The sequence below is a fragment of the Loxodonta africana genome, chromosome 19 (genome assembly GCF_030014295.1).
Source record: "Loxodonta africana isolate mLoxAfr1 chromosome 19, mLoxAfr1.hap2, whole genome shotgun sequence".
NCBI lineage: Eukaryota > Metazoa > Chordata > Mammalia > Proboscidea > Elephantidae > Loxodonta > Loxodonta africana.
The window spans coordinates 41,299,729-41,321,988 of record NC_087360.1 but is presented as its reverse complement, the minus strand read 5'-3'; the positions used below and the strand labels follow the sequence as shown (position 1 = coordinate 41,321,988).

Genomic DNA, 22,260 nt, shown 5'->3' with positions numbered 1-22,260 from the left:
GAACTCAACCAGAAGCCAGAGGTCAAAGTAGTTGTCAATTCAGCCCTTATAAGTCAGCCTCCCAAGGCAGAGAGTAGGGTGGAGAAGGTGGAGAGTAGATCTGAAGGAAGAACGTGGCTGAGTTGAGAACAGGATGCAGGTTGAAGTACTCTATCTGAGATGATCCCAGCCTTCCCCAAAGCCTGCTCACCAGCAATGTTCCATTTCTTCCAGGAGTTAGAAAACCTCATCAGTAAGGCCATTCACATCCAGATCGAATGCCTGAAGGAGCTGTTGCAGTATGAGATACAGATAATGTTTGATATTTTGGACCTAAAACTTCAGAAGAAGACTTTAAATCTCAATGCTCCCATTCCTTTCCCTCCCTCAGTCACTGACCAGTCAGGCCAGGTTGAATCTGTAAAGTCCTACAAGGCAAGCAAAGGAAAGAAAGTGAAAGCAAAGAAGTAGAAGACCCCTGTAGTCCCTTTTTAAAAAATGGACTCTGATTGAAGAAGAGCCATCAACAATTGTGATGGTATTATGTGGTGTGTTCAGCATCCAGTAGATCAGAGACCTCTAGAAATTAAAGAAACAAAGCAATACTCATCACTTTGTCTCTATCTCAAAACCATCTTCTGCCACCTGAAAATCCAACCCAAATGGATTTTTCCCCAAGTGTTGGAGGAATGCTGTCCATCTCTGCTAAGTGCAGAGCTTTGTGTTTGATGGGTATTCAAAAACCACTTGACCAAGCCTGAGCTCCACTGAATAAAGAACCATCACAAGTGGGTTTAAACAGGTAAGAGGGAGGGGGGACATTAGGAAAGATTTCCAGATGACACAGTGATTCTATTACTAGATGGGTCCTGGGGTTCTATTTCCTTCCTGAGATATTTGGAACAGGATTTAATTGCATAAAGCCTGCTATGCAGGCATGGTTGCCCCACTAGAGGACACAGAATCTCATGCTCCCTGGAAAAGATTTCCTTCTGTGAGAATCTATAAGCATTGTCCTACAGTTGAAAGACCTGGATTTGAACCCTGGCTGATTCTATAACCCACCTACTGTGTGACTTTGCCTGGGTCCCTTCTGTTTCTGGGCCCTAGCTTCACCTTCTATCAAATAGAAGAGTTGGCTGGATTGTGTCTAAGGCCCTGTCTCACAATCACATTCTAGGAAAGATACAAGGCAAGGTTTACTATTCCCATTTTCCAGAGGAGGGTCTCAAGGTTCAAGAAGTCAATTCATTACCCACGCAAAGTCACACAGCCAGACAGTGAAAGATCTGGGCTTAGAATTCAGGCCTCCAGACTCTTATTTCTGTGCTCTTTCTCCTGTAACACTGTGTTTCTTGTGCAAACAGCTACACAAGTCCTGTAGCTGTTGGTTTATCACAACCCATGTTATTAACATGTGACTGTGGCCTTAGAGAAATACAGGCAGTATGCATGTTACCACATGTTGCCTCTTTCTATGCCTCCATCAGAGGCATATCTAAGGTATGGCAGGTGTGGCACGTGCCCTGGGTGCCACTTGAAGGGGGGGCACCACCAAACAGTTTCTATTAACCTGGTGTAGCCCAACTTCTTCCTCAACCATGGTAGACACAGAGGCATAGTGAGGGAGGGCAGAGGGGGACAATTGCCCCTGGGTGCAAGTCCAAAGGGGTGCCAGATGAGGCACAGAATGACATTCCAAGGCACCACAAATATGAAAGGCACTGACTGAGGCAGCTGAACAAGATGGCAGAAGGTGTTTCTGCTGCCGTTCTCAATGTCTATTCATCTAGAAACGGGGGTGGGGGGTGCAACTTAGAGATTGCCCCTGGGGGCTCACTATCCTTGCTATGCCCCTGCACGGGGGCACAATTTCAGTGCTCGCCATAGGGGCTATTTTCTATTGCTATGCCTCTGCCAACAATCTGCTGTGCTACCTCTGCCATTGCTCATGATCCTTGCTCGTGATGATGTAGGCCACTGTGCAACATTCCGTGTCATCATCTTATCAGGCCCATCTCTCCTTTGCCACAGCGGCTTTCTAGGTCTTGCCATGTAGGCTATGCCTGGGTACATGCATTTCCAGACAAACTCTCCTACATTTGAATGCAAGGCTGAATTTAGGTAGAGTGGGAGCTCTGGAAAGGGTATCACCAGCTCTCTGGACACCTCTTAGAGAAGTCTCAGAAGCTCCCAGCTGGGAAGGACGCCTTACCAGGGACTATAATCCAGACTCTTTCTCCCCATCTGAGGCCCGGGTGTGTGAGGGCTGCCATCCTACGCTGTCCAGGTCTGACCAGGATCGCAGCCACCGTGAACACCCATACAGCCTGCGTAGAAGGTGGTGGTAGTGATGGTGGAGGGGTGTCTGTGTGTGTGTTCAGGGAGTTGGAGAAGGCAAATGGGGACTGCTTCTGCCCGGGGTTATGCTGGAGCCCCAGTATGCCAGAGCAGGAAGAATTAGAGAACCCGGGCAGCCTAGGAATAACCTGAACCAGGCCCGCAACCTGAACATGGCCCACAAAGCAGTGGAAGCAGGGACTAATTACCCAATTATCAAGGTAAGCATGTGGTTCGGACAGCCAGGAGCACTGGTTGTGCAAAGAAAGATCCATAGATGCCAAGCAGACAGGACACAAAGAAAAGCGAGTGCAGAAGTAGGAGGGAACTGGCAGGGCACGAAATGAACCTGAGACCAGCTCCAGTGTATGAGAACGTGCTGCATGGAAATAAAGTTCAGGCAGGGTCACAAGGGCACCCACGCACAAGGTTGTTTAAGCTATGAGTTCCCCTACAACTTCAACACCTTCGTTGACATCTGTGTCCTACGGTCCTCTCTCATGTGACTGAAATTTCCTTATCTCAGTGGGTCTTTTGGGAGTACACTATTTCTTTCTAAGAAACAAGAGATAGGGATGGGCTCTCAGGTCTAACTCTTGCTACGCTCACCCAATACGCAACTGGATCCAACATGTGCAGTTACTGGGCAAGGACAGATTATATTAATTGATAACCGTTCTCTGATCCATTTTGATAGAACTGTCTTGTACATCCACGTCTGCTGATACAGCAACTCCAGCCAGGAGGGTCAGCAATGCTCTCTGCCATGATACAAACACAAGAGTATGCTCTTGCACATGTCCTAGTAAACAACCAATGGGAACTCCAGTCCCAGATAATGTGCAAAAACAAGGGAACTTGAATAAGTCGACCATTGCAATGAATTTAATCTAGTTACTTTTTAAATGTATAGCATTTACATAGTTATGTCCTAAGTTTTATAAACTATAATATTTATAACTTTAACTTTAAAATATCTTTGGTACACACGCAGCTACAATCTAGCATACATTTAATATAATACTAACATAGGTAAAAATTTAATATAATGCTAACATAGCAAATGTCCAAAAATTCTAGAAATATTAATATTTACCTAACATGGAACATTTTCTTTTATGTATCCAGTGAATTTCATTTTTTTTTTTTTATTGTCTGCTGCATGGGACACAGTGCTTGATATTACTCTATGTATGGTAAGAAATTATATATATAATATATATATAAATGTATATATAAAATTCATACATCTTACTGGAATGCATGAGTAAGCAGAGGAGGGGGAACCACATCCGGCCCTGTTTGGAAGTATCGGGTGAATACTGGGCTCGGTCAGTTAAGTCCAAAGAGATTAATAGCTTCTTTTTTCCTTTCCTTTCTCCCAGGATGAGGGAGTTTTGACCATCCCATCCACACCACTATCCCATGTCCCACCTTTGCCTTCCAGTGCCCAGAGAAATCCGTGAATGCCCAGAGGCTTTGAACCCTTTCAAACTCAGGCCATTCAGACCTTAGCTATGGCACTGGCCTCCCCAGTGGGCCTGGGATTTCCCCAAAAAGGCCCCTGCCATGGGAGCCAGTCACTTACCTGCTTCAGTGCACCCCCAGCTTGGCCAGGCTCATCCCCCTAGCACCAGCCAAGCTGCCACCAAGGGGGTGGGTGTTGCAGGGGCTCTGAGGGCAGAAGGTAGCTCCTGCAGCCTTGTGTGCATGCAGTTAGCCCTCAGGGGCCCCACCTTCATCCTCAGGGCTCCTCTTCTGCCTAACCTGGGGGGTTAGGGTTGGGGCTAAGGGCTTTGGCCGTGAAGTAAATGTGAATATTAAAAAATATTTGTGAAGTGAAGGAAGAATGAAGGAGTGAATGAATAAAGGGATGGAGAATTTAAGAAAAAACTGGAAATCCCTTCTCCTATGCAAAGAGGTATTGTGAAGCATATCAAACTTCTCACATATAAAATACCTCACTATTGCATTTAACCTGCCAATGGAGAAAAAAATGTTGTAGGTTCTACCATGCTTCTGGAAGTCTGAGTCTGTCCCAACCTGTCCCCTCTCTGTGGAACATTTATCCTAGCACCTCTGCTGGGCTCAGCACCATGCTAGAGCGTTCTGCTCTCAAAAGTTCCCAATTTAGCAAAAGAGACAAACACCATACCCATGACTTCCTCCCACAATTATTTGGTGTCATCTGCTCAAGGGGCTTCCTATCACTGACAAGCAGAGGAGGCCTGGGGCTTAGTGTCTGAGAGGCAAACCAAAAGGGGAGGAGGGACACCCTGCAGAATTCTGAGGCCCAGACTCACATGGGACCTTCCAAACTCAAGAGCAAACTAAGCGTCCTTTGAAGTGTTGAATTGCAGGCAATGTGCCCTGAGCCAGCTTGGGAAGCCACCTTCTTCCCTCAAAACCAAAAACTAGTTGTCATGGAGTCAATTCTGACTCGTGGCAAACCCGTGTGTGTCAGAGGAGAACTGTGCTCCATAGGGTTTTCAATGGCTGATTTTTCAGAAGTAGATCACCAGGCCTTTCTTCTGAGGCACCTCTGGATGGACTCAAACCTCCAACCTCTCAGCAGCTGAATACGTTAACCTTTTGCCACCCAGGGTTTCCCTTAGCCCCTACTCTAAACATGTAGAAATACTGGATACAATTATTTTTAATATATATATTTTATATGTAGCTGAATTGTACCTATAAAGAAAGTGAAGTGGGGAACCACAAGAGGCCAGTAATGAAGTGGGAACCACAGCAATGAGTGCCAGCGGAAAGGAGTGGCCCAATTAGGAAAACTGGACTAATGCTATGCTGTAGGTGCTGGAGTTTCAAGGCATCCTTAAGGACAGGACTTGAGGCTTCAGACCCCATATACCATGGGAGCTAAAACTGAGCTTTCTACATCAAGAATGGAGCACAGAATGGATGGTCACATTGTGAAAACCCCTCCCACCAGGCTGAGGAAGCAGCACTGAGGCAGCCTTTGTCTCTAGATTATGGGTGGAAACCACATACACTGATGGCAGAATCCTCGTTTGTGCCCCACACTGGTGCCAGGCCTGAACTCTTGCACTCCCCAGATGGCAGAAATCCCAAACTGAGAAATTGTCCTAAAACTGGTCTGAGATTGGAAAACCACCCATCAGCCCAAGGGTAAAGTGTCCCTAGGTGAGGCAACCGTACATTCTGGTTTGCCCAAGATGGTCACGGTTTTTCCTGATGTCTGAATCTCTCATTGTGTTTGTCTGCAATCTCTCATTGTTTAGTGGAGTACCGTTGATAGTTGCTTTAAAAGGAGCCAAAATAGGGTTGGTAGTCTTCCACTTCATACTTCCAGCTTCTGCCATGATTGTGTTTCTTAGTGTGTAAGTCACATGTGCAGTGAACTGAATTCTCACATAAATGTGTGGTTAAATTTGAAAGACGAGGAGGGACGTCCTGTCCCTCCTTCCCAACAGTCTTAGTTACCTAGTGCTGCTATAACAGAAATACCACAAGTGGGTGGCTTTAATGAATAGAAATTTACTTCCTCACAGGGGTTTAGGATTTATAATACATATTTTAGGGTGACACAATTCAATCCAAATATCAGCCCTTTCCCTGCTCAGTGTAGCCCTCTCAAGGACAGTGTGTGGGGCCCTGACTTGTTCAATGAAGTACACCCAGACACAACTAAGGAGAGCAAACTCCTTCCATCTGGAGTGCTGATAAGAGAAGGCCACTCAGTACACCAGCCAGCTATGCCACCCCCAGAGGTGCCGCCTGGGAGATGTGTGAAGCCATCAAGCCACCAGGTTGTGGGGTTAGTGGGATAAGTGGGAAGTGACAGGCTAGGTACATATGCAACATGTGCAGGAAATAGGAGGCTGGCAGTCCTACTGAAGAGCTTATGGACAGTAGTCAAAACATTCTCTCTGCAGTGACTTGTCAGTTACCGTAAGGTATAAATCTACAACTTTTTTTTAAATCTTATTGTTTACTATTGCATTTTCACTTTTAGCAGCAATGAGTTCAACAAAAAAGGAAAGTACACAAGTAATCAAAATTTAAGTATCTTGAAATTCTTTTTCAAGAAAGTTAATGATGAACCTAATGTGCACAATGTTTTTACTTGCATTTATCACCCACCGTGAGGCCATAGTGATATTAAAGCAGTTTCTGTGGAGTCATTTCTGACTCATGATGACCCATGTGTGTCAGAGCAGAGCTGAGCTTCATAGGGTTTTCAATGGCTGACTCTTTGGAAATAGATTACCAGGCCTTTCTTCTGAGGTACTTCTAGATGGACATGAACCACCAGCCTTTTGGTTAGCAGCCAAGCACTTAACCATTTGCACCTTACTACCTAAAAAGCAAGATCCAGGTCTGATCAAGAAGCAACATCTACTTTAAAACTTCGTAGTAACATTAAGAAGACTGTCTAAAAGCTATTTACACATGCAGGTGCAGATGGTCAAGTGACAGTTCTAAATTAATTTTGTTCTTTGTCAAGTCTAAGTTTGCATGTCCACATTTTAAAAATGAAATGATAGCTGTTAGTTTGATAGTACCACTAGTAGAGTAACTTCAACATGGTTAAATGCTGCCAGTTTCTTATTAGTAATCAGGAGCATGAACAGAAATATCAAAGGAAAAATATGTATGAGACCATTACTGTAAAAACTCATGAAAGGGTTTACATACAGAAAGAAATAATCTTCGATGGTTACGAGGGTGGGGATGGAAAAACACTTAATAGACAATAGATAAGTGGTAACTTTGGTGAAGGGTAAGACAGTACACGATACTGGGAAGGCCAGCACAACCTGTACAAGGCAAGGTCATGGTAGCTCCATAGACACATCCAAACTCCCTGAGGGACCAAACTGCTGAGCTGAGGGCTGTGGGGACCATGATCTCGGGGAACATCTAGCTCAACTGGCATAATGTAGGTTGTAAAGAATATGTTCTACATTCTACTTTGGTGAGCAGCGCCTGGGGTCTTAAAAGCCTGTGAGCAGCTGTCTAGGATACTTCACTGCTCTCACCCCTTCCGGAGCAAGGAATAATGAAGAAAACTAAAGATACAAGCGAAAGATTAGTCCAGAGGACTAATGGACCACATCTACCATGGCCTCCACCAGACTGAGTCCGGTACAACTAGATGGTGCCTGGCTACCACCACTGACTGCTCTGACAGGGATCACAATAGAGGGTCCCAGACAGAGCTGGAGAAAAATGTAGAACAAAATTCTAACTCAAAAAGAAAGACCAGACTTGCTGGCCTGACAGAGACTGGAGAAACCCAGAGAGTGTGGCGCCTGGACACTCTTTCAGCTCAGTAATGAGGTCACTCCTGAGGCTCACCGTTCAGCGAAAGATTGAACAGGCACATGGAACAAAACAAGACTAAAGGAGCACACCAGCCCTGGGGCAGAGACTGGAAGGCAGGAGGCAACAGGAAGGCTTGGTAATAGGGAACCCAAGGTTGAGAAGGGAGAGTGTTGACATGTCGTGGGGTTGTTAACCAATGTCACAAAACAATGTGTGTACTGTTTGATGAGAAACTAGTTTGTTCCGTAAACCTTTATCTAAAGTACAATTAAAAAAAAAAAAAACAGAAATATCTGTTAATTCTGACAATGGTTCAATTTTTTCATCCAATTCTGGTAATCAAAGTAAAGTTTTGGAAATTCACCCTCTCCAAGGTGAAATATCTTGCAATACTGCAAATACTATTGGAAATTTACTTAAAAAGTTCAACATTAAAGATAAAACTACTTGTTTTCAAGGTGATAATGCAAATATAAATTTTGGTAAATCTCAGCACCTTGGTAAAAAAGAAAAAAAACTGTTCTCACTAAACCTATAGAGCAGAAATATACTTAGGAATGCTTACATAAGTCATATATAAGTCATAACTGCATCTAGAGGGACAGAAATAGTCCACCAACTAAAATGCTAGGTTGAACCATATGGTCATATGAATTTTTACCTATAAGAGTGATAATTTCAGATAACTCAACCTAATAGAAGTCATAGTTGTCAAAATTTGCCAAATAAAAAAATTACATACATAGTTGAAGTAACTGAACTGCAAATTATTTTAATGAAGCTGATGCTGGGAAGAAACTTTAAAAATAATTCAGCATAGCAATACCTGCTTTATATTTTTGTTTCCAGCCGTTAATTGAATTTTAGAAGTGTTTGAATCTTTGAAGAACAATTTTGCAAATAGACCTAAGAGGCTCTAAAACATCTCTAATAGGAGTTTCCAAGAACATAATACAAGTTGTTGTTGTTAGTTGCCATTGAGATTCTTCTATCTCATCTCTACCTTACATATACAAAAAGAAATGTTCCAGGTCCTGTGCCATTCTTGTGATCACTGGTATATTTGAACCCATTGTTGTAGCCATTACAGTGCAAGAGAGAGGTACAATTAGAAGAGAACAAGGCTTAGAAATTTCCAGAATTGAGTATTCAGGTAGAAAATTCACTCAAGTATAGAGTAGAATAAATAAAAATAAGTCCACATTGAAACACTTCTAGTGAAACTTCAGACAATCAAGGAAAACGACAAAAGATGCCAGGGAGAAAAAATAAAGTATCTATTCTGTTTTTTATATGTATCAATATTAGATTGATGGCTTAAATATGTGAGAAAACAATGGAATACAATCTTTAAAGCATCAAAGGAAAACAACTTAAAATTCTATTCCCATTCAAATTATCATTCAGTTATAAAGATCAAAGAAAGATATGTTCAGATATAAATTAAAAAAAGAAAACTAATATAGTTGTCTACTTGGGATCCTCACTAAAGGAACCACTTAAAGAGATCCTTCAGCAAGACAGAGCATAAACTCAAAGGAAGTGAGATGCAAGAAGTAATAGTAAATAAATTGATTTTCTAAAATGTGTGTAAATACAAGTAAATATTACCTGCAAATAATAACTAACACTGAAGGAAATGATAGTTAGAAACAATAGGACTGCCAGAAGAATGAATAAATTCGTCTTTGAAGAAGGAGAGACAGAATGCTCCTTAGAAGCGAGGATGGTGAGACTTTGGCTTACTTTGGACTTGTTACATGGAGGGATCAATCCCTAGAGAAGGGCATCATGTTTGGTAATGTAGAGTGTCAGCGAAAAAGAGGAAGGCCCACAACAAGATGAATTGAGACAGCAGCTGCAACAGTGGGCTCAAACATAGCAACCACTGTGAGGATGGCACAGGACTGGACAACATTTCGTTCTGTTGTACTTAAGGTCGCTATGAGTCAGAACTGACCCTATACCTAACAACAGTGAAGAGCAGGATACGAAAGAGAAGAGTTCAAAGGAAAGTTAAACTGTTACAAGTCCTTATTTAATTTTGCATAAAAATAAAAATATTAACTGGAAACTTTGATAAAAATAATCTTAACTGGCATGCTAAAAATTCTTGAGCAAACTCTAAAAGAATACACATAAAATGAATAACGTGAATTAGTAGAGAAACAAAGATGGATTAAAGGAATCTCAATATGATAGAAGTTAGGAAAAGGGGGAAAAATAAGCAAAGAAAAATGCTTAATGAAAACACAAAATAAGTTGGTAGAAATAAGTCCAAATATATCATAATAAATGTAAAAGAATTAAACACACCTATAAAAATTTTTTTATTTTATTTTTTATAGGGTCGTTATGAGTTGGAATCAACGGGTTTTGGTTTTTGGTATTAAAAGGCAGAGGCAACTACAGCCTCACCTACCTTGAGACCAGAAGAACGGTAGTTCCTGGCTACCACTACTGACTGTTCTGACCAAGGAACTAATAGATGGTTCTGGATAGGATGGGAGAAAAATAGAGAACAAAACTCCGATTCCTAAAAAAGGCTAGACTTACTGGACTGATTAGAGACTACAGGAACCCTCAAGACTATTGCCCTGGGATACCCTTTAAACTTGGACCTCTAACCACTCCCAATGGTCACCTATTAACCAAAAGAGAGAGTACTGTGCTCCTCTAAACAATCATTTAAATGAGACCTAACAGTCAATGTTTGAAAACCCTGGTGGCATAGTGGTTAAGCGTTATGGCTGCTAACCAAAAGGTGGCAGTTCAAATCCACCAGGCACTCTTTGGGGCAGTTCTGCTCTGTCCTAAAGGGTCTCTGTGAGTCAGAATCAACTCAACAGCAATGGGTTTTTTGGTCAACGTTTACCCTAGACCAAAGATAAGAAGGTAAGGGGGGGACAAGGAAGTTTGATTAATGGAAACAGAACAACCAGAATGGAAATAATGAGAATGCAGACACATTGTGAAAAGTGTAGCCAATGTCACTGAATAATATGTATAGAAATGGTTAAATGAGAACCTAATTTGCTGTGCAAACTGTCACCAAAAGCACAATAAAATATTTTTTTAAATATTTATCAGAGGTAAAGATTGAAATATTATCAGAGGTAAAGATTGAATTGAAAAAATTATCTGTAACTGTAAAGAAAGAAATAGAAAATGGCATGTTAGGCAAAAAGTCATTTTGAGGCAAAATGCATTAATTAGTATAAAAAGGGTCATTACTTAATGATAAAGGAAAATCCACAAAGAAAATATAATCTCAAAATATATAAAGCAAAAACTAATATACTGCATATGTAGGTACTCATAGAATTCTGCATACTTTAAATAGAGAAGACATTCTCTTCAAGCTCATGTGGAATATTTATAAAAACTCATGTTTGTGGGTCACAAAGGAAATCTCAGTTCCGACAATTAACATCAAAGGCCATGTTCCCCAGTCCCATACTATAGAATTAAAAATCAATAAGAAAATGTAGCCAACTCCCAACTGTACACAAACACACCTCAAACTAAAACACTTCTAAATAATTAACGGTTAAAGAAAAAATTCAACACAAATTACAAAATCATTAGTACTTTGACAAGGAAAGTACTAATAAAATTTGCATTGCAACTAAAGTAGTACTTAGGGATATTTTATAATTTCAAATGCATATATCAGAAAAGAAAAAAAGATGAAAATTTATAAGCTGATGAAGCCAAGAAGCCTGTCTGCTTTCCCAGTAGGCTGTGTGCTCTTAGAAGGTAGAAACCAGGTGTGTAATTTATCTTATTACCTCAAGGCCTAGTGCGTAAGTACTCGAGATACACACACGTATACGTCAGTATGTATAGCTATAAGTTTTTGGAATACATTAGTGAATTAATTATTTTCATGTAGCTGCTGCCTTAACCCAGCTGTCTGTCAAGGATGGCCCCAAGAGGACCACAAAGTAAAAATAAGGGGAATGGGAGAAGGTGATAAGCAAATTGGAATAACAAACCAGACTCCTTCGATGAAGACACTGTGATTTGGAAACATTCGGCATACATTCTTTTCATTTAACAGATATTAATTGACTAATTTTTTTTTTTAAATCAGACACTGTGTTAGCACTGGGGATTCAACAATAAACGAGACAGTTAAGGTCCCGCCTTTAGAAGCTTACATTCTAATGGGGAAGCTGACAAGCAATTAAACAAATAACAAATGAACTGATCAGGACAAGCTATTGGAAGGGCTAAACAGTGTTACATAACTTAAGTAACTATGGGGTATCATAAATTCATCACCAAGGCTATTCAACAGGCATATAATAAGTGCCCGTCATATGATAGACACTAGAATAGGTTCTGTATGTAAAGATAAAAAGACACATCTAGCACCCTAAATGAACTTACAGTCTAAAGCAAGACAGCTATGTGTACAGCTAATGTTAATAATACATCAATGAAGGAGACAAATGCTAACAGACAAATAAAAAAAAACAAAAAACAAATCCGTTGCCGTTGAGTTGATTCCAACTCAGAGGCACAGAAGGGACAAATTTAGTATTACAGGAGGGATCTGGGAAAGATGCTTGAATGAAAACTCATGTGAAGTGAACTTTGAAAGAGAATTAGGATTCTAATAGATGAGGATGTAAGGGAAAGGACATTAAACAGAAAAATAAAATAAAATAAAGGCATAAGCAAAGATCTGGAGATGGAGCAGAGAAAAGCAGACTCCAGGAGCCATGGGCACTAGCGGGCTGTGGAGGCTAGGGCAGAGCAAGAATGGCAGACGACAAGGCTATCCACACAGAGTGGGGTTGATCATAGAGGGTCTAACGCGCTGAGCTGTTTTCACCCTTGTGGAAAAGAGAACCATTAAAAGGTTTTAGAGAGCAGAGCAAAATGATTGAAATAGAAGCTGCAAGAAGGGAGACCAGGAAGGAGTCTATTAAAATTGTTCAAATCAAGAAATCAAGTAAACTAATACAAAAAAAACAAAACAAAACCCAAACCCATTGTGGTTGTGTCGAATCTGACTCATAGCGACCCTATAGCTAACATTTATTCAATATGCGGATATTTAGTAAGTGCCTAGTGTGTGCTAGAAACTATTCTAAGCCTTGAGGATACTGTCAAAAAAAAAAAAAAAAAAGGTCCACGCATGAACTTTATTTTTCTAGTGGGGAGAGAGTTACAGATGAAAAAGTGATTATTTGGTGTAACCCAACCAAAAACCAAACCCACTGCCGTCAAGTCAATTCCGACTCATAACTACGCCATAAGATCTCCAAGGCTGTAAGTCTCCACAGAAGCAGACTGCCATGTCTTTTTCCCACAATATTGCTGGTGGTTCTGAACCGTTGACCTTTTGGTTAGCAGTGATCTCTTTAATTTGGTGTAACAGGTGGTGACAAGTTGTATGGGCTGAGCACTTACCATGTATTAGGCACTCTTTAAGCACATTATATGTACTAAAGATATTTAATCTTCATGACAATTCTATGAAGTCAGTACCATTATTGTCATCCCCTTTTATGAGAAAACTGATGGATGGGGGTTAAATAACACCAGACTTTATAGCACTCCCACTCTTAGCCCCACAATTTTCTGCCTTTCAAGGGCAAGTGATCTGGCAGTGGCAGGGCTGGGGAGGAAAAGCCCACCAGAGCAGGAGTCTTCCTCTCCCCAGGCCAGGCATACTGAGCCCCCAGCCTCTCTATTCTCTCCTGTCTCCTGCCAGCTCCACACATATCCCTTCACACTGCTGTCGCTTGTTTGCCAGCTGCCCTAGCCCCCAAGTTCCTTGAAAGCCAGGAGCCAGTCTCTAACCTCTGCTGTATCTTTAGAGCCACACACAGGGCTGGACACATCAGACATACCAAAACCTGAGCTCATTGCCAAAGCCCTTCTGTGCAGCAAAGAGTGGAGTAGAAAAGGGGAACCATGATGGGGGAAAACACTTCAAGTGCATCCATCCCAGGTTCCCTGTTTTAAGAAGATGGAATTTTCACTGGTGGGTAAGAAATCACACCCCCACCCTCCTTGGCCAGGATGCTCAAGCTGAGGGAGGGTCCCAGTCCCTGGTACCTCCCACAGAAACTCAGGTATAGGGCTAACAACAGAAATATTGATGGCATCTTACAGAAGCCTGGCACCTACAGGCTTACAAAGAAGCCCTACCCCTCAGTGGATATTTATAGTTTTGACTGCTCAGATCAACAGCCCCTTCTTTTAAAGATCTGTTCTCCACCTCCTGCCTCAGCCTGGTGGTTCTGATGGGGACTCCAAACACAGTGCCTACCTCCTGGGCCAAAGGGTGAACTCATTCCCAAAGTGAACCAAACATAGTACTTCATTGACCTTGGCCACAGTGATTGAACCAGGCATGGGCACATAACCCAGACTAGACCAATCAAAATACCCCGTCCTCACCCCACTCCCATCCCCCATCAATGGCGATTGATTCAGGGATTTTTCTACCTAAAGCTTGCAGAGTTCTCTTCCTCTTCGCTTTGAGGCTGTAAGGATCCTAAGAAGCCAGAGCAGCCTGAAGCTGTGGTTCCAGCAGGAGAGATGAAGAGAACACGAAGAGAAATGGAGGCTGGTCCCTTAATTCGATCACCCTGGAGGCAGCTCCACCTCTGTCATCAAGTGATTTGACTATATGAGTCAATGTACACACACCCATGATCTGACTGAGGTCAGTGTGATAGCAGGGCAGGGAATACTTCACCTATGACAGACGAGGACACTGAGGCTCAGACAGGTGAAATGATTGCTCAAGTTCACTTGACTAATGGGGGTGAAGCTATGACAAAAGAAACCAGATCTTCTAACCCCTAAATGAAAGCTCTTGTGTCACTTACTACCTCAAATGGCACGGCCTCTGTAGTCAAGACATCCCTCTGACCACATGTGTAATGGCTCCTGGATACCCACCACTACCTTTCTGCTCTGGACCCTGAAACCACAGTGTCTGCTCAGATAGAAAACAATACAGGCCATGGGAGGGAGAGCCTCTTCTCTGGGAACTTGGACACACAAAGTCAAATGGGGGCTTTACTATTTACCAACAATCATCATTACTCCTTCTTCAGATGTCTACCCCAACAACAAGGTTATCATAACACATTTGTTCAATAGGGTATTTACCATAAAATGCATTGAGTCCAAACTTGTAGCAACCATTAATGTTTTCTTATAGGTCCTCACTATACTACTTGTAAAATGTCCTTAAAGAACCCAGCATTTTCTGGGTTCTGAGAAAACAGGCCATTCTCACTTTTTAACAGATCAACACTTTAAAAGAGGAGCTAGGTGACCCTTGTTTACTTTTTTTTATATATATAATTTTTATTGTGCTTTAAGAGAAAGTTTAAAAATCAAGTCAGTCTTTCACACAAAAACCCGTATACACCTTGCTACGCACTCCCAATTACTCTCCCCCTAATGAGACAGCCCGCTCTCTCCCTCCACTCGCTCTTTTCATGTCCATTTCATCAGCCTCTAAACCCCTCCACCCTCTTATCTCCCCTCCGGGCAGGAGATGCCAACATAGTCTCGAGTGTACCCCTGATCCAAGAAGCTCACTCCTCACCAGCATCCCTCTCCAACCCATTGTCCAGTCCAATCCATGTCTGAAGAGTTGGCTTTGGGAATGGTTCCTGTCCTGGGCCAACAGAAGGTCTGGGGGCATTGACCACCGGGGTCCTTCTAGTCTCAGGCAGACCATTAACTCTGGTCTTATGAGAATTTGGGGTCTGCATCGCACTGCTCTCCTACTCCCTCAGGGGTTCTCTGTTGTGTTCCCTGTCAGGGCAGTCATCGGTTGTAGCCAGGTACCATCTAGCTCTTCTGGTCTCAGGATGTTGTAGTCCTTGGTTCATGTGGCCCTTTCTGTCTCTTGGGTTCATAATCGCCTTGTGTCCTTGGTGTTCTTCATTCTCCTTTGATCCAGGTGAGTTGAGACCAACTGATGCATCTTACATGGCTGCTTGCTACCGTTAAAGACCACAGATGCCACTCTTCAAAGTGGGATGCAGAATGTTTTCTTAATAGATTTTATTATGCCAATTGACTTAGATGTCCCCTGAAACCATGGTCCCCAGACCCCTGCCCCTGCTACGCTGGCCTTCAAAGCATTCAGCTTATTCAGGAAACTTCTTTGCTTTTGGTTTATTCCAATTGTGCTGACCTCCCCTGTATGTGTGCTGTCTTTCCCTTCACCTAAAGTAGTTCTTATCTACTATCTAATTAGTGAATGTCCCTCTCCCACCCTCCCTCCATCCCCCCTCTCGTAACCACGAAAAAATGTTTTCTTCTCAGTTTAAACTATTTCTCAAGTTCTTCTAATAGTGGTCTTATGCAATATTTGTCCTTTTGCAACTGACTAATTTCACTCAGCATAATGCCTTCCAGTTTCCTCCATATTATGAAATGTTTCACAGATTTCTCACTGTTCCTTATCGATGTGTTCTATTCCATTGTGTGAATATACCATAATTTATTTACCCATTCATCCGTTGATGGGCACCTTGGTTGCTTCCATCTTTTTGCTATTGTAAACAGTGCTGCAATAAACATGGGTGTGCATATATCTGTTCCTGTAAAGGCTCTTATTTCTCTAGCATATATTCCAAGGAGTGGGGTTGCTGAATCATATGGTAGTTCTATTTCTAACTTTTTAAGGAAGTGCGAAATCGATTTCCAAAGTGGTTGTACCATTTGACATTCCCACCAGCAGTGTAGAAGTGTTCCAATCTCTCCACAGCCACTCCAACATTTATTATTTTGTGTTTTTTGGATTAATGCCAGCCTTGTTGGAGTGAGATGAAATCTCATTGTAGTTTTGATCTGCATTTCTCTAATGGCTAATGACCATGAGCATTTCCTCATGTATCTGTTAGCTACCTGAATATCTTCTTTACTGAAGTGTCTATTCGTATCTCTTGCCCATTTTTTAATTGGGTTATTTGTCTTTTTGCAGTTGAGTTTTTGCAGTATCATGTGGATTTTAGAGATCAGGTGCTGATCAGAAATGTCATAGCTAAAAACTTTTTCCCAGTCTGTAGATAGTCTTTTTACTCTTTTGGTGAAGTCTTTGGATGAGCATAAACCAAAAAAACAAACCCACTGCCGTCGAGTTGATTCCGACTCAGAGAGACCCTATAGAACAGAGTAGAACTGCCCCATAGAGTTTCCAAGAAGCATCTGGTGGATTCGAACTGCTGACCATTTGGTTAGCAGCCGTAGCACTTAACCACTACGCCACCAGGGTTTCCATGGATGAGCATAAGTGTTTGATTTTTAGGAGCTCCCAGTTATCTAGTTTTTCTTCTACGTTCTCTACAACATTGTCCCTATTTTTTCTTCCATGATCTTTATCGCTTCAGATTTTATATTTAGATCTTTGATCCATTTTGAGTTCGTTTTTGTGCATGGAGTGAGGTATGGGTCTTGTTTCATTTTTTTGCAGGTGGATATCCAGTTATGCCAGCACCATTTTTTAAAAAAGACTGTCTCTTCCCCATTTAACTGTTTTGGGGCCTTTGTCAAATATCAACTGCTCATATGTGGATGAATTTATGTCTGGATTCTCAATTCGGTTCCTTTGGTCCATGTATCTGTTATTGTACCAGTACCAGGCTGTTTTGACCGCTGTGGTGGTATAATAGGTTCTAAAATCAGGTAAAGTAAGGCCTCCCACTTTGTTCTTCTTCTTCAGTAATGTCTCATTTATCTGGGGCCTCTTTCCCTTCCATATGAAAATGGTGATTTCTTTCTCCATCTTATTGAAGAATGTCCTTGGGATTTGGATCAGAATTGCATTAAATGTATAGATCGCTTTTGGTAGAATAGGCATTTTTATAATGTTAAGTCTTCCTATCCATGAGCAAGGCATATTCTTCCACTTATGTAAGTCTCTTTTGGTTTTTTGCAGAAGTGTACTGTAGTTGTCTTTATATAAGTCTTTTACATCTCTGGTAAGTTTTATTCCTAAGTATTTTATCTTCTTGGGGGCTACCGTAAGTGGCATTGAATTGGTGATTTCCTCTTGGATGTTCTTTTTGTTGGTGTAGAGGAATCCAACTGATTTTTGTATGTTTATCTTGTATTCCAATACTCTGCTGAACTATTAGTTTCAGTAGTTTTCTGGAGGGTTCCTTAGAGTTTTCTGTGTATAAGATCATGTTATCTGCAAATAGAGGTACTTTTACTTCTTCCTTGCCAATCTGGATGCCCTTCATTTCTTTATCTAGCCTAATTGCTCTGGCTAGGACTTCCAGCACAATGTTGAATAAGAGTGGTGATAAAGGGCATCCTTGTCTGGTTCCCAGTCTCAGTGGGAATGTTTTCAGGCTCTCTCCATTTAGGGTGATGTTGGCTGTTGGCTCTGTATAAATACCCTTCATTATGTTGAGAAATTTTCCTTCTATTCCTATTTTGCTGAGAGATTTTATCATGAATGAGTGTTGAACTTTGTCAAATGCCTTTTCTACATCAATTGATAAAATCATGTGATTTTTGTCTTTTGTTTTATTTATGTGGCAGATTACATCAATTGTTTTTCTAATGTTGAACCATCCCTGCATACCTGGTATGAACCCCATTTGGTCATGGTGAGTTTTTTTTTTTTTTTTTTTTTTGATGTGTTGTTGAATTCTATTGGCTAGAATTTTGTTGAGGATTTTTGCATCTGCATTCATGAGGGATATAGGTCTATAATTTTCTTTTCTTATGGTGTCTTTACCTGGTTTCGGTAACAGGGATATGGTGGCTTCATAGAATGAGTTTGGGAGTATTCCATCCTTTTCTGTGCTCTGAAATACCTTTAGTAGTAGTGGTGTTAACTCTTCTCTGAAAGTTTGGTAAAACTCTGCAGCGAAGCCATCCAGACCAGGGCTTTTTTTTGTTGGGAGTTTTTTGATTACCTTTTCAATCTCTTCTTTTGTTATGGGTCTATTTACTTGTTCTACCTCTGTTTGTGTTAGTTTAGGTAGGTAGTGCATTTCTAGGAATTCATCCATTTCTTCTAGGTTTTCAAATTTGTTTGAGTATAGTTTTTGATAGTAATCTGATATGATTCTTTTAATTTCGGTTGGGTCTGTTGTAATATCACCCATCTCATTTCTTATTTGGGTTATTTGCTTCCTCTCCTGTGTTTCTTTTGTCAGCTTGGCCAATGGTTTATAAATTTTGTTGATTTTTTCAAAAAACAGCTTTTGGTCTTGTTAATTCTTATCAGTTGTTTTTCTGTTTTCTATTTCATTTAGTTCAGCTCTAATTTTTATTATTTGTTTTCTTCTGGTGCCTGTGGGTTTCTTTTGTTTGAGCTTATTCTTATTGGCTCTCCTTTGTAGGTGACTTTTCTTTTATCCCTCACTGCTCTTATAGTTGTCTCTTTATCTTTGGTTTTGGCAAGCTTGATTATAATATGTGTTGGTACCTTTCTTTTCAGATCTACCTTATGTGGAGTTTGATGAGCATCTTGGATAGATATCTTCTCATTTTTCACAATATCAGGGAAGTTTTCTGCCAACAAATCTTCAAGAATTTTCTCTGTATTTTCTGTTATCCCTCCCTGTTCTGGTACTCCAATCACTCGTAGGTTATTTCTCTTGACAGGGTCCCACATGATAAGGTTTCTTCTTTTTTTTTTTAATTCTTTTATCTGATTTTTCTTCAAATATATTAGTGCCAAGTGATTTATCTTCGAGTTCAGAAATTCTAGCTTCTGCTTGCTCAATTCTGCTCCTCTGACTTTCTATTGAGTTATGTAATTCTGTAATTTTATTGTTAATCTTCTGAATTTCTGATTGCTATCTGTCTATGGATTTTTCCAGCTTATTAAACTTTTCATTGTGTTCGTGAATAATCTTTCTAATTTATTCAGTTGCTTTATCTGTGTGTTCCTTGGCTTGTTCTACATATTGCCTCATTTCCTTCCTGATGTCTTGAAGGGTTCTGTATATTAAACTTTTGTATTCTGCATCTGGTAATTCCAGGAATGCACTTTCATCTAGAAGATCCCTGGATTCTTTGTTTTGAGAGCCTGTTGGGGTGATCATGGTCTGTTTCTTTATGTGACTTGATATTGACTGTTGTCTCCGAGCCATCTATAAGTTATTGTATTAGTTTATGCTTCCTTACTGTGTCATAGCTACTTTGTTTTGTTTTGGTATACCCCTATGGGTTGCTTGAGTGAGATGGCTTGATTATTTTCACCTTTGGAGCTCTGGTGTCCTGTTCCCAGCTGGCTAGAGCTGTTATCAGGTATATTAGTCTATGAGTCCATTCAGTTTTCTTGTATGAATTCAGCTCACATTTCCAGGTAGCTGATATCAAGTGTGTGGTACAGGCTCTGTCCTACAGTCTTAGAGGGGCAGGGGTGATTGGCGTATATACTGGTATCAGATTGCAGCAGGGGGTCACGCTCTGAACAAGGCAGGGGGCTGAGAACCGACCCCCAGGTGTCTCTGATGAAAGTGCATTCCTGTTCCCTACAGCGTGCCGATGGGTGGGTTCTGCAGAGGGACCATGGGCACCCAAAATTTTTGGTTGTAAGGACTGGGAGGTACCAGTTATCTTTGGACCCCTGTCACGGGTGGCTGGGTGACCTGAGTGGAGCTACCAGTCCTTAGGTCCCTGTTGTGGGTAGGTGAGGACCTTGTTCAATAGGCAAAGCAGTGTCAAACATCAAACTCCCACCTCTCCACCACACAGCTGAAATGGTTGGAGTTTGCCAGCAGGGCCTATTCTCCCAAAATAGGCCCACACAGGTCCATGCAGAAAGGAAAGGTGCTCAAGGTCCACGGATGGTTTATGCCTCGACAGGAGCCGCTTCTGTCCTGAGCTCCCCTGGTTAATGGAGCTAGCAAATTATCTTTTCCCCCCAGTTGCAAATTTTTCCTTCCCCAAGGCCGGGAGGATGGCTCTAGGTGCTCACCAGGGTCTATCTCAGGCCCAGAGATTCAGCCGCTGAAGCCGGCTTGGGGAGGGGGTGCGGTAAAATTTACGCAAGTACTTAGCTTTCTCCGAGAGCACGCTTCTCCTCAGGTTCCAGAGGTGTGAGTGGGCTGTGTGGCTGGCTGCTTCTGCCTGAGAAAACTGCGGCCAAAGGCTAGTACCAGCCCTCCACCACTGCCACCACTCCAGGAATGGTGCCTGAGGGCTCCCTGCGATTCAGGTCCGGTAACTCCTCTCCACTTCTGAACGGCCTCTTCCTTCCCCCGCCCGTCAGTTCGTTGTCTAAGCTTGCCTTTGATGCTCAGGGCTCCCAGCTTGTCACAAATATACTCATTTCACTTTTTTTTTTTTTTGGTCTTTGTTGTAAAGAGGGCTTGACGAAAGCATCTGTCTATTCCCCCATCTTGGCTCCGCCTCCCCTTGCTTACTTTCTAAGGCTCTTCCCAATCCAAATTCTAAGAACATAGATCTCAGCAAAAGTTCCAAGACACCTGGGCCAGAGTGAGAACTGGAACATAGGTTTACTGAATCTGATCCAGGCTTCTGATGCAATAAGACTAATGTCATCTAAGCTCCATTACTCCAGAATGGCTTCTCAGGAGGCTGTTCTTCCTATGGGTGTCAGATTTCCAGAGGAACCTGAAAATGCTGCCTTCATGGACCCCAGCAGCTGAGAAAGAGGCGTAGAGTGAAGTTGCTCAGACTCTGTCATGTAAACAGGCCTCAAGGGTTGTCTTTCTAACGTACAATAAGGGGATGTCAACACAATTGGACTAAACCAAAAGCAAAGAAGTTTCCTGAGTACAACCAAACACTTTGAAGAACAGAGTATCAGGGACAGGGGTCTGGGGACCATGCTTTCAGGGAACACCTAGGTCAATTGGCATCACAAAATGTACTAAGAAAACATTCTGCATCCCACTTTGGTGAGTGGTGTCTAGGGTCTTAAATGCTAGCAATCAGCCATCTAAGATGCACCAATTAGTCTCAACCCAGCTGGAGCAAGGAAGAATGAAGAACACCAAAGACACAAGGTAAATATGAACTCAAGATACAGAAAGGGCCACATAAACCAGAGACTACATCGGCCTGCGACCAGAAGAACTAGATGGGGCCCAGCTACCACCAATGTGTTTCCCTGACAGGAAACACAACAGAGAATCCCTGATGGAGCAGAAGAAAAGTGGGATGCAAACCTCAAATTCTTGTAAAAAGACCAGACTTAATGGTCTGACTGAGACTGGAGGGACCCCAGAGGTCATGGCCCCTAACCCTCTGTTAGCCTAAGGACTGGAACCATTCCCGAAGCCAACTCTTCAGACAGAGATTGGACTGGACTAAAGACAGAAAATGATACCGATGAGGAGTGAGCTTCTTGGCTCAAGTAGGCACATGAGGCTATGTAGGCAGCTTCAGTCTGGAGGTGAGATGAGAAGGCAGAGGGGGCAGGAGCTGGTTGAATGGACGTGGGAAATACAGGGTAGAGAGGAGGAGAGTGCTGTCACATTAGGGGGAGAGCAGCTAGGGTTACATAGCAAGGTGTGTTTAAGTTTTCGTATGAGAGACTGACTTGATTTGTAAACTTTCACTTAAATAAATAAAGAGTTGTCTTCTTGAGGACCCCAAATACCCCTGGTGTTTTTGCAAATGTGTCTAGGCCAAACAGATGGACAAAGACAT

At 41.9% G+C, this 22,260-nt stretch overlaps 1 protein-coding gene across 1 annotated transcript in view; it reads left to right on the top strand.

Moving 5' to 3' along the window:
* The window catches only part of C19H8orf74 (chromosome 19 C8orf74 homolog), a 35,230-nt gene extending 34,646 nt beyond the window's left edge, over nucleotides 1-584 (top strand). Inside the window, exon 4 of the mRNA XM_003412453.4 lies at nucleotides 214-584. Coding sequence (XP_003412501.1) covers nucleotides 214-450 — 237 coding nt within the window. The 3' untranslated portion in view covers nucleotides 451-584. The remainder of the gene's footprint in view (nucleotides 1-213) is intronic.
* The last annotated feature ends 21,676 nt before the right edge of the window (nucleotides 585-22,260 follow it).